Source organism: Tiliqua scincoides, chromosome 4 (assembly GCF_035046505.1).
Source record: "Tiliqua scincoides isolate rTilSci1 chromosome 4, rTilSci1.hap2, whole genome shotgun sequence".
NCBI lineage: Eukaryota > Metazoa > Chordata > Lepidosauria > Squamata > Scincidae > Tiliqua > Tiliqua scincoides.
This window is the reverse complement of record NC_089824.1, coordinates 115,078,414-115,091,641: the sequence shown is the minus strand read 5'-3', so window position 1 is coordinate 115,091,641 and position 13,228 is coordinate 115,078,414. Positions and strand designations below refer to the sequence as shown.

Below are 13,228 nucleotides of genomic sequence, written 5' to 3'. Positions count from 1 at the left end.
CTAGATGGGGGAACTTAAACAATACAATGAATCAGCAACACAAGAAGGTAGTTCAAGTTTGCATACAGTACTTAAACAGTGATTGGGTTAGGAGACACTTTTGCATACAGTTCTTAAACAGCGATTGGGTTAAAACAATACAATGAATACAGTAATGTAGGAGACACTTAAACAATGATTTAAGATGCCAGACTTCCTCCCATAATGTGTGACCATGGGGAGGTGGTGGTTGTGTAACCATAAGCCTGCGACTTGACCAGAGTTTTGGAAATGTGGCCTGTGTGAGAAGTTTAGCCTGCATGATATTTTAGTCCATAGTAACATAATCAGATATATAGAGAAAATCACAACTAAAAGGAAAAAGGGGATTTTCACATAACATCTCTGGGCAGAACCCCTCCTAGAACAATACTGGACCTCAGAGTTCTCTCAAAACAACTCTCACAGTAGCACCTGCAGAGTAAGGAGACATGACAATCCACTGATTTTCCAAGAACAAGGCAGAATGTGATGCAAAAAGTTTATTAAAATGCTAATAAAGAAAAAGGAGACAAAGTCACATGGGCAAGAGAAAAAGTAAAGAGAGACTTTATTTTAAAAGGGTTAATTCTGATCATACTGGTAAGGAGCAGATGGCTCTGAGGAGCTGTGGAATCTCATGCATGAACTGTTAACTCACAGCTTTACCAGGAGCTTTGAAAAAGGCTTGGAACAAATAAAATCTATGAAACGGCTGAAAGATTTAGATCAGTGGTTCTCAAACCCTATAGCACCAGTTCTCACAATCTGTTGGGACCCACTGGAAGTGATGTCATTAACCTGGAAGTGATGTCATGGCCAGAAGTGACATCATCAAGCAGGAAAATTAAAACTTCCCATACAACAAAATCAAATCAATTAATCAACCAAGTAAGTAAATTAAAAGTTTGCAATGAGTATAAGTTTTAAAATGTATTTAAAATAAAGAGGAACCCTCCTAACCTTCCCAAATAGTTGCTGATCTGTTTAAAAAATTTCCCCAAACACCCCCAAGGTTGCGATTCTATCCAAACCTGGGAAAAAGCCCCATTGACTACAGTTATTAAAAGCACATACATAGTAGCCTGTTAAAAATACAGATTCCAAATGCAAATATATTTGGGACAAGTACTTTTCCCCAAGTGCAATCATATACCATAGTAGCATCAAGTCTAATATATTAAAAATAAAATGCACCTTGAAATGAATGGGGACTCACCTGAAATTGACTCATGACCGACCTATTTCCAGCTTGTCTCACTCACAGTCTCAAGTGAGTGGGCTAGCGGACTTCCCTGTCTATTGTGCTGGTTGACTGGAAGAGGAAGAGAAGGAACTTCCATCTGCTTGGGAGTTTATCCTTCAGCTGGAAGGAGGTTATCCTGCTCTCTGATTAGAGGAGTGCCAGTCTGGTCACTCAGTCCATACTCCTTGAAACTTGAATTCTACTCCCCCCCCCCCGCCCACCCACCGCCACCCCTCTCAGTCATCCCTGCAATTCAGTAGGGAATGCCATGTAAATGAAGCTACAGCAGACAAAGAATCTTTGAAATGCTTTGCTAGCAAGAGGAGAAGGGGAAATACCCCAAACCCTGAGACACACACAAATTCCACAGAGAAACAGGCAACAGGGGACTGACTCTCAGGTAAGCATGTGTAGGATTGCAGCCTTAGTCCAGTGTTTCTGAGCTCTCAGATAGTTAAGTCACAGTTTTTCTGAATTAAATTTGGTGGCACATTTCATACTTGGATCTGAAATGATTATATTTAGTATGTGTAAGAGCCATCCACCCTTAGAATAGCCAGTCTCCTGTGTCTCTTGTGCAAATAGCTGTCCTGAGTGTGCTAGAAAGCAGGAAAGTGCAGCACCTCTGTCCCAAGTGTGACTGTGCATGATCTAGTGTCAGCCAGTGGAAATTATGTTTTTTTTTTTTGGAAAATACAGCCTTTGCTTGAAACAGTTGATATAGAAAATGCAGAAGTCTTCCTTTTGGGTCACATCTCAGTTGCAGGGAAACTAGCACTCAAACCACAGTTATGCAGTGCTTGTGCTTTTTCCCCACTATGGCTGATGCCTCAATTGCTTCTGAAACTGCAGTTGTGTATAGCTGCATTACGGTAATGTGTATCTATTGGCACATGTACTTACAACATTACTAATAACCAGGGATGGGCGAGTTAAGCACAGCTTGACTCGAGTTCAGTCATGAGTCCCTGCCCCGCACAACTTGACTAAAAATGAGACCTAACAGATAGACTTTCTGAGTCACCCAGAGTGTTTTGGTGACTCAAAAATCCCCCCCAGTCACGAGTTTTTCCTTTTAAAAAGCCAGCTGCAGCTCCATAGAAGAAAGCAGAGCTACTGCTGGGCTGTGTGTGTGTGCTGGAGTTCTCTTTAACCACTCCCCAGATGTCCCCATCCCATCTGTAAACAAGGCAGGAGGGGGTGGGATGGACTGCATGAAAGCAGGACAGAAGCAGCAAGAAGAAGGAGGGTCACACACAGCAGCTGGGAGGTTTAGCAGTATGATCCAATCCTTTGCAGTTCTATTCAGAAATAGTCCCATTTGAGCCAGTTGTTCAATGAGGCTTCCTCCTCTCAAGTACCAATGGATCCTAAAGGAGCCATGCGGATGGAAAGTGTGATCACTACGAACCGCCTCCACCCTGCTACCCCTTTCTTTCCCTCCCTGTTTCTCCAGCCAATTCTGAGGCAAGAACCCCCTTGGGCTCCTCTTACTGTCCTCCCTCATCCAAAGAAAAAAAATCAGACCACACAACCTTTGTCCAACGATCAACTGTTCTTTCAGAGATGGTCAAGACAGCCTGGTCCCGCTCCCCCCCCCCACTTACTTGATGTAAAAGCAAAACATTAACCCTTCCTTGCTTTCTGGCTGGAACTTCCCTGCTACTCACCCGGTCTGAATCGTGGCCCCATGAGGTCTTTCATGCCACAGAAAAAGTAAGCAAGACACCAAGACACAGACAGACACATGGGGACCAAGTGCCAAGTCAGTGGCCTCAGACTCAAGTCAGTACCCAAGTCATCAAAGCAGGTGACTTGAGTCAGTGAAAAATACATGTGTTTACAACTCAGGCTCAAGACACCTCACTCAAGTTCCCATCCCTGCCGATAACAAGAGGCAAAATTCCCTTCCTACCATGGAGATCCAGTCCTCACACAGGATTGAAAGTTTACAGGTTGAGCCTACTTATCCATGGATTTTATATCCACAGGTTTGGCTCAACATGGGTCCCTAGGACTGCATTGAGCCAAACTTGGCCCAACCCTAAACCCTATGCCCCAATTGCCTTCAGATGGGTTTCTGAAGCCCACAGGTGCTCGTCCACCTATAGCCTCTGCAGGCTTCAGAATGGCCCCATAGCACAAAAAAAACACTACTACTGGTTTACTTTGGGAAACTGGAAGTGAGGTTTTTATGCCTTTTAAGGCATTCTGAAGCCTGGGAAGCTTTCCCTGGGCCTCAGAATGCCATAAAGGCATAAAAACGACACTTCCAGAAAGCTGGGAAACCAGGAAACCCTTGGGAAACTGGAAGTAACTTTTTTTTTTTTTGTTGCTCTATGAGGCCATTCTGAAGCCCACAAAGGTTGTGGGCAGATGCCTCTTCAGAAAACCCCCAAAAGGCATCTGGAGTGCAGGGCTTAAAGCCTTTGGAGGGTTTAAAGGAACTGAAACAGCAGATTAGTTTTCTGTATGGGGGGGGGGGGGCTGAGAATGGATCCACTGTGGATACTGAGGCCCCATTTGTACTTTCTTATCAATATTTTTAAAACCCTACTACAAATGAAGATAGAAATACATAGGTTCTCATTTAACTCTTTTACAACACAAGCCTATGCATGCCTACTCAGAAGTCTCATTGAATTCAATAGGACTTACACCCAAGAAATTGTGTATAGGATTGTAGCCTTAAAAAAGTTAGAGCCCAATTCTATTCATCTTTCCAGGACTGATGCAGCTGCAAATGCAGCCCCCAGAGGCCTCTGTGACTGCCCCCACACCACAGGATGCACCTCACTCCTCACTGGCAAAGCTGCATTGGTGCTGGAAAGTTGGATAGGATTGGGCATTTAGTCCCTGCATGAAGCCCTGTCAAGTAAAGTATCTTTAAAAAAAAAAAAAAGTTCATTTGAAGGATATGTGCTTTGAAACAGAGGAAGATGATTCACTCTTGTTTGTGATGAAAAGGGAGAGAGGAGGCCTGCTTTTACTCACTGGGTAGGGACAGTATCCTCTTCAATGAGCCCAAGTGACCTCCATATAATGGTACTTTCTGCATGAGATAAAGCACTGTTCTATAGCATGTTAGATTGGAAGTCAGTTTCAATAAATTCATTGAAAGCACAATCTTAGCATGTCTATTCAGAAGTAAGTCCAATGGGCTTACTCCTAGGAAAGTGTGTATAGGATATTGTAGCCTGAGACTTACTTTCTAGTAAGTGTGTAAGTCTGCCCCAGCCCCAGAGCAGTCTCAGGCAGCCTTCCAGAGACCTCTCATCAACTGCCTCTCATTGATGTCAGGGTTGTGAAAGTTCAGCTGGAATCTCCAAGATGGTGCCCAAGATGGTGGGGCTAATCTAGAAGTGGACACCAATGTGCCCGATTCTCCACAGGCCATTACCAAATGCAGAAAATTGACAAAATTCAAGCAACTTTCTAAAACAGGGGTGTCCAAACTGTTTGGCAGGAGGGCCACATCATCTCTCTGACACTGTGTTGGGGGCTGTGAAAAAAAGAATTCATTTACATTTCAAATTTGAATAGATTTACATAAATGAATATATTAGAGATAGAACATATATGAATGAATGAAGGTCTTGCAATAGCTCAAGGCCTATAAAAGACCTGGCCTAAAGCAAGGCCAGCCTTTCCTCAACTGCCACTGCTATATCACAAATGTGAAACAGCAAGCAGTGGAGGAAGTTCTCGTCCCACAGCTCATGCAAGAGGTTGAACAGTCACCCTCACGCTGTTGTATTGGGCCAACATGGGCTCCAGCAAGTCACCAGAGGGCCAGAGGTTCATTGGAAACTGGGGGCTCTCTGCGGGCCGGATTGGGAGTTCCCAGGCCTGGGTTTGGGCACCCCTGTTCTAAAACATGAGGAATATAATTGACTGGATGCAATTACCACAACCCCCTCTTCTGTTGGCTGTATACTGTAGATCAGTGTTTCTCAAACTCTGTGTTGGGTGGGTTGTGAGCTGATTTCAGGTGGGTCCCCATACATTTCAATATTTTATTTTTAATATTTTGGACTTGATGCTACCATGGTATGTGACTGCATTTGGAGAAATGTTACAGACCTGCACTTCTAACAGGCTACTCTGTATATTCTTTTAACAATGATAGTAAATGGGACTTACTCCTGGGTAAGTGTGAGTAAGATTGCAGCCTAGGTTTGTTAAAACTCTTCCTGCTTGATTATGTCACTTCTTGTCATGACATAACTTTCAGTTGGCCCTGACAGATTCTCATTCTAAAAAGTGGGTCCCGGAGCTAAATGTGTGAGAACCACTACTGTAGAGGCATCTCTTCCTCTCCACCCCCCCCCCCATGATGCCAGCACTGCCTTCTGCTCATGAGGAGGCCACTGTCTCTTCTCCTCATCCTGCACCCTCTCTCACCCCTACCTGCCTGCTTGTAGCTGTGCTAAGCCCCACCCCATCCTGAGCGCAGAGGCACAGATAATGCTCTTCGCAGATAAATGAATTTGCAGATAAACGAATTTGCAGATAAAGAGAACTAACTGTAGTAACTATTCTGGCACACTGAAAACTGTTAACAAAAAGTTCACTTCCAAGTGAATATACAGAATGTGCATTTAAAATTATTGTGGATTAATTAAGTTCAATTATTAAGGTAAAAGAGTACACCATGTTTCATGTATTGTGTGATCCTGATGGTTATCACGATGAGTGCATAATTAGTAATAACAGCTAATAACAGTAATAACAGCTAATTAGCTGTTTAATTATTATTAGATGTTTATTAATTATTAGCTAATTACTGTTTAATTAATTAATTAAATTACTGTTACTGTCAATTACTGTTTAATTAATTACTAATTACTGTTATAACAGCTAGTAACAGAAGTAATAACAGCATTCAGTGCCTTGAGGTTTGGATCAAGAGGCAAAGCTGCAATATTACACACACTTATTTTGGAATGTCACATGGATTTCATTGGACCGTATGCACAATAAGGATGCACAAATTGCAATTTGGGGCATGTCTTGTAGTCCTGACTTTGCAGAATTTCAGAGCTTCTAAATCCTAAGTCCTTCTCCTTCCCTAAGCACAGAATCTCCTACCTGCACAGCATTTTCCCAGTCCTGACTAGGACAAGACCAAAACAGTGCAAGGGGTGCATTATGTATATTCTGCTTTTTGGAAACGGTGTTCTGAGTACGAAGTCACCTGTCTTTTCTGTGAAAATTCTTTCACTCCAAGGACACGCCCACAGCCCAGTTGCCTCCTCTCCCTATTTGCTATTTCAGTGCAAAAATTACTGTAAACACTTTTTCTTCCACAAGTCAGGGAAGCACAATGGGGGGAGGCAGGTGAGGCAGAGCCTCCTCAGAGGAGTCCTCCGGAAAGCGCCGCCACCCTGCGAGGCACCCACAAACCACACACAAAGAAAGGGGGAAAGGAGTGCAGAGCGTGTGGGTGCCGGGGTGCCTGGCAGCACTTTTCGAAGGACTGTGGTGGGGCGGCTCTGCCTCACCTGCCTCCCCACCCACCACACCTCCCTGCCACAAGTTCCCTGCCTCTGTTCTGACAACATACACAGCCCAATCCGATGCATGTCTACTCAGAAGTAAGTTCCATTGCAGTCAATGGGGCTTACTCCCAGGAAAGTGTGGAGAGGATTGGGCTGACACTCAGCATGTTTTAATGTTTTTAGCACTGTTTTTATTATATTGAAATATTGTGGTGTGGGGCGGAAAGGTGGAGGATAAATAAATAAATAAACCCCATGTAAAAGTGGGGAGGGGAAAGGCATGCCCTACACGTGTCTACTCAGAAGTAAGTCCCACTGTGTTCAATGGGTGTTGCTGCCAGGAAACGTGCGCAGCACAGTCTACAGCTGCGTCCCAAGAGCGCTACGTGTTTCCCAATCAGGGAGATTCACTCGTGACGGCAACAGACACACTGTGAGTGCAACTCTGGACTTTCGCCTTCTACAGCCAAAGCCCTTCCACTTTCGGGCTGGTCATCGGAACTTCCGGTCTAAAGACTCGCTGGTTTTCCCACTGTAACCCCTGATGCAGACGGCTAGAGAAGCGGTACCACAGAGATGCCGAGGATTAACGAGGAGTCCGAGCGGCAAGAGCGTCGTTTGCGCCTGCAGCATTGCCTATGAACTGATACCGCAGACGCAGCGCCCGAAGTCTGACCCTGGCGGTGCGCGTGCGCCACTCTGGCCTTTCTAGCTCTACGTTCGTCGCCCACGCGCAAGTCAGGCGCGGAGGTTCTTTAACCCGTGGGCTGCCGTGGGGCTGGCTGGGCGCGGGGCGGGGCCTGAGCCGTGGGCGCGAGCTCTGTTTTGCGACTCGCCCGGCGCCCTCTCGCAGGGCGGAGGATGAGGGGGTGAGCGAGCGAGCGAGCGAGCAGGCGGATCATGGCGTCGCTGTTCGCGGGCAAGGGGGGCTGCGGCGGCGGGCGCAGCTCCGGCGAGGAAGACGGGGCCGCGGCGGCGGGGCGCGGGGAGTCCCCGGGGCCCGGCTCGGACTCGGAGAGCCTCTCCTCGTCGCCGTCGGCGCTGGCGGAGCGGTTCGAGCGGGCGGCTCAGCGGGTGCCGGGGCTGGCGGCGGCGGCCAGCAGGGAGCAGCTGCTCTACCTGTATGCGCGCTACAAGCAGGTGAGTGGAGCCCGCCCTCAGCGCGGCTGCTGGGGGGAGTCCCGTCGGCGGCGGCCGCGGGGCCGCTCCCGGGAAGGCGCCGAGAGCACCGGCTGCGAGTCCGCCTGGAAGCTCCGGAGAGCCGCCGAGCGGGGCTGGAGGCGGGGACCTGCCTCCCGTTAACTGCGCCCCCCACGGCCGCAGCCAGCGCTGGATGTAGGGCGGGGAGCCGCAGCATCCTCTGGCACCGGGGAAAGAGTCCTGCCCACGCTTTCCTGAGAGTAAGCGCCATTGACACTAACATGACTGACTTCTGAGTAGACCTGGGTAGGACTGTGCCCTTAGGCTGCAGTCCTATCCAAACTTACCTGGCACTAACAGGACTTATTTCTGAGTAGACGTGCAAGGATTGGGCTCTTAAGTTACACTTCAAATCTGAATAAATTTACACAGTTGAATACATTAGAAACAGAACAGGAATGAATGAATTTTACTGAGCACATGACATGAGAACCATAATACAGGCATGTAGAACCACATGAGAACTTGCCACACGCCTATTGCACAGTAAAAACATACAGACCAAGGCAGAAGCATGTGGGGGCATAAGTTGTTCAGAGGCAATGGGGTGTGTGTGTTAAAATAATGCCCAGGATAAAGCAGAAAACGTGGAGACCGTACAATGTCTTGCTCTAACCCAGCCTGCTGCTTGCCTCTGCAGATTGTGACCGGCAGTCACCAGCCAGCCCAGGCTCCAGTAGTCTCCAACAGGCTCATTGGAGACTGGGGGCTCTCTGCAGGCTGGATTGGGGGTCCCCAGGGGCCACAAATGGCCCCCAGGCTAGGGTTTGCCCACCCCTGATATAGTGGATCACCCCCTCCATGAGTGGATCTGTAAGTGGGATGGTTTTGTGAAACTGGTGGTGCAGCACCACAAGCTGTGATCTTCATTCCCTGGCCTTAGAATGACTGATTTCTGGTTAGAAATTTAACACAGGGATGAGGGGAAATGGAAACTCCAACCTTATATGGGTTGTTTGCTTATAGGGTCTGGTGGGTTGCCTGAGGTGGTGAATTGATCCCTTGCTGGCTGTCTGGCTACCTCTGCCTCTTTGGATTGGATAGGGCCCAATCCTCTCCTACTTTCCAGCACCAGTGCAGCTGCAATGCAGCCCCGAGGTAAGGGAACAAATGTTCACATACCTTGAGGAGGTCTCTGTGACTGCCTCCCCACCATAGGATGCATTGCATGCCCCATTGGCTGGGCTGCACCAGCCCTTGAAAATTGGGTAGGATTGGGCCCTGAGCTGCTCCTTGGCTTTTGAGAAAGCATGAAGTGTAAAGAAGTGTGGAGAAATAGAGGTATTCTAGCCCAGGTGGCAAAACTTGCTTAACATAAGAGCCGCAAATGGTAAAAAAAATAGTAAGAAAAACATGTACATAGTACTTATTCATATATGTGATTTTAAAATTGGTAATTTGTATTTGTTTTAAAAATCACAATTAGACAGCACTTATAAAATTATAATCTTATCATACTGTTTACGAGAGTTTGAAAACCACTGCCTCACCTTGAGGAGGTCTCTGTGGTTCCCCCCACCACAGAAACACATTCCTCATTGGTGCAGTTGCATCAGCTTTGGAAAGTTATATAGGACTGGGCCCATAGAGAAGAACCTCCCCCACCTCCAATCTTCTGATTCTCACAAAACATGCACAGACACTTTGTCTAGGAACAGGCAACCATTTCATGTCAACAGAATACTCCGGAGACCCTTCCTCAATAAGAAAAGGAAGCTGAAAGAAGGTTGAGGGGAAGAAAGTGGATGAGAAGAGAGGACCACCCCACAACCAGGAAGGGGGGGGGGAAGTCAGTTCATCTTCTTCCTTGCTCCTAGTCACAACCCACCCCAGTAATTCTGGGGAGCTCCAAAGGCTGGGTCTCCAGGAAAATGATGGGAAAAGGAGTAGTGTTTCTGCCTGCCTGCTCTTGGTGGTCATTATCTGGGCTAGCAGATTCCTTTGCCCACTCCAGCAGCTGCCTCTGCCACTGTAACTTGGAAGCCTAGCACCAGAGGAGAGTCATTTTGCCAATGAGACTCTCTTCCCTTTTTTCTGTTCCATCTCATGCTCCCTGAATGCAACTCTGCCAGCTGCAGCCACGACAAATTTCAGCAAGCAGATCCCACCTGGACTTTCTCTCTCCTCAGTTTGCTGAAACTGTGCTGACTTCTGGTGCACAGGCCTTGCCTGACTGCATCACTGCACCTTGCCTCCTCCACCTTCTTCTTGTGCAACTTCTCCTCCTCACCTGGCTCTATTTAAAATAAAGCATATTATGTTATATGTTATGACATATATGTCAAAGCCAATTATGGGCTTTTGGCCACCCCCGCTCTACTCCATCAATCCTCTACTCTACACTCCCCTCTGCTTCTTGTCTGCTGTTAAGCAGGGAACACAGGAAATGATGGCACTGGCACTGTCAGTTAAGAGGAGAATAATGGCACCACATGGGGGAAAAGAGAGGGGTGTAGCATGTTCCATTTATCATGGAGGGATGCCAACAACTTTTTCAGTGGTTGGCCTTGGGCTAGATCTGCATCCTTAGTCCACTCTACATTTTAATTGCTCATAGCAGCCACATGAATCACATTATCTCTCTTAATATTACTATCAGTGTGCAGGGTGTCTATTAGAGGAACAATTTTGGGTGTATATTGGAGGAACCTATTTCTAGGAAAAATCCTTGCTCCAAGATACTTACAGGCAAAGTGGAAAGATGAGAGGAGGGAGATAGAGGTGAAAGTTTTAAAAGAATGTATTTTTAGTTTCAGTAGGGAATACGAACATAAGGGCTGTGACAAAGCTACAGCACTCCTGACTAATTTCCCAGTCTCCCTTCAAGCACCCAACTCTCGTGCAGATCAGCTGCTCCTCAAGCTGAATGTAGTCTGTTGGCAGTATTTTATATACCACTTTTCAGAGAGATGCTGTTTCACTCTTATTTTGTTTTGATGTTTTATGGTATTGTTTTGCTTTAATTCCTTGTAAGCGGTCTCAAGTACCCCTATATTTTAGGGGGAAAGAGGGAATATAAATTCTTTGCCCAGCTCACAGGTGTATGCATTTGGTCCCTGTTGCGTGTATGCAATGTTGTGCAGAAATGGCTTAAAGAAAGAAATAAGCTCTTTATTTCATGACAGATGAGGAAACAAGTTCTTTAGTTGTGGAGCAATTTTGTAATTGTTAGGTTACTTGATGAATGTGGTCAGACAATGGGTGAGTTATGTTGCTTGTGCAACTGAAAAGAGAACCACTAGGCATGATATTTTTACAGCTTCATTCCATGCAGCAGTTGAAGTAGTGTGGGAAAGTTTTGTGTTTTCCCAGGTGTAAAAGTTTGTCACTGGAGCAGTGTGAAAATGCAGTGTTTCCACAACAACTATGCAGCTTGAAATGGAGATGTGTGGTCTTGTGCAGCAAATGAGCCATGTTTTCCTGGCATAATAAACCCAAAACCTGTTGGTAAAAATGTTGTGATGTTCACCTTTGCATATCTGCCTTTCTGCATGGTGGAGAATTCCATGAAGAGGGGTGGAGGGAAGGCACATCTGAATGTGTGTGTGATGCCTGACGCTGGAGCCTGGAAATGAATGAAATGCTCTTGTGTTCTAGTCATAAGCACTGTCATTTTGGCTGCCCGTTAATCTTCTACATCAGTAGTCTTCAACCTTTTTGTGCTGCAATTCCAATGAATAAAGTATGCGGACACACCACCAATCTCACTTCCCTCCCTGGACTCGATCTGCCCCATCGCTGCCCATCCCAACTCACTTGCCCCATTTCCTCTACCTCTGTTGTCTTCGCAACAACCCTGTGAGGTAGCAGCCTGAGCAGAGCTGTTCTTAGGAGCTGAGGGGCAAGACAGCAAGCAGAGGCTGTGCAGGATTATATCAAGAACTTGATTTTAATACGGCAGAACCATTATTGGATTGGATCCAAGCCTCTCTTGTACAAGCTTTGAAAGGTTGCCACAACCCCCCAAATGAGTCTTTGTGACCCCACTAAGTTCCTGACCTACAGGTTGAAGAACACTGTTCTTTGTGTCAACCCTTGAAAAATTTGTATGTTTAAAATTCCTAACCACGAACACTCTGACTACACTTGAAGTGTAGTCCATGTGGGGGGGGAAAAGAAAAACTCATTGCTTGCATCTCAAGTTCTTGGAACTTTTATCTGGTGAGTGACGTGAGTTGACTTGTAATGGTAACAAATCCCTTCCCATTAAATTCCCACCCCCAGACTTGTGACCTGCTTGGCAGTATCACAATATATCGTGGATGTTGTTCTACGCAGGGCTGAAATTCAGTATTGTGCCAGGACTAATGATGACTGTTGCCTTAGCAGGAGTTAATTTTACACAACTTTCAGAATGTATGTTCTACAATTGTGCATTCTATTTTGAAAGGGATTTTCAGATTTTGACCATTGTGAGCTTCTTCAACTTCGGAAGACATCAGTTAACTGGTTACACTATTGATGATCGATCTAGTTTCAGCACATATATGGTTCTGTTTCTTTTGCTTCTGATTTTAAAAGGCTTATACTGGTAAGGTTGCCCTTTGTCTAGGCATAGCTGACTTGTGCAAATTCAACTTTATACTTTTTTCAGCAAACTGAAAAAAATGACTGTTTTAAATAGTGTGGGTGATTCAGTCAGCCATTCCATTTACTAAATACGTGCCTGGTAGTGTGAGATCGGAGAATGGAACTTCTGTTTCTCTCTGCCTCTTGTAATTTTTAAACAGACAGTACACGTTTTTTGGATGTCTGAGATTTTCAAGGTAATTTTCAGTATACAGGTCATACCTTGTTATCCACTGATTTGGCATTCCACTGATTTGACTCACCACTGATACTGGGGTCCACCTTTAAAAGCCTTGTAACAAGGAGGTAAAGGGCAAAATCCCATTTCTTGTCTTTGTGCTGTTAAACTGCACTGGTTGGAAGCTTTTCAGGGTTAAGGATAGCTTTAAAGATCCACTTCCGGGTTTCTTTCTTCTCACCTCAGAGTACACCAGTATAGATGCTATACTGTGACCTGTACACGGTTTTAGCTTTTTGCACTGACTCTGCAATGTAACCCTCATATAAGATGAGGGGTGACTAAACTTTCTTGGAGCCCAAGGCAAGTTTTAAATTATGAAGTTGATATATAGGCATTTAATGAGCATTTAAAACATGTCCTGAAAAGCTCACATTTCAGTGAAAGATGAACATTTTCCACAATAATTAGTTCACTCATTAAGAATATGGGCCCAAAAGTGTCAGTAGAAGGCAC

The 13,228-nt window shown here is 45.8% G+C and overlaps 1 protein-coding gene across 2 annotated transcripts in view; it reads left to right on the top strand.

The window, feature by feature from the left end:
* The first annotated feature begins 7,374 nt into the window (after positions 1-7,374).
* ACBD6 (acyl-CoA binding domain containing 6) overlaps positions 7,375-13,228 on the top strand; it is a 168,604-nt gene continuing 162,750 nt past the window's right edge. Inside the window, exon 1 of one of the 2 annotated variants that reach the window (XM_066624958.1) lies at positions 7,375-7,905. In XM_066624958.1, coding sequence (XP_066481055.1) covers positions 7,666-7,905 — 240 coding nt within the window. In that variant the 5' untranslated portion in view covers positions 7,375-7,665. The remainder of the gene's footprint in view (positions 7,906-13,228) is intronic. The other variant, XM_066624957.1, reaches the window with a different exon arrangement.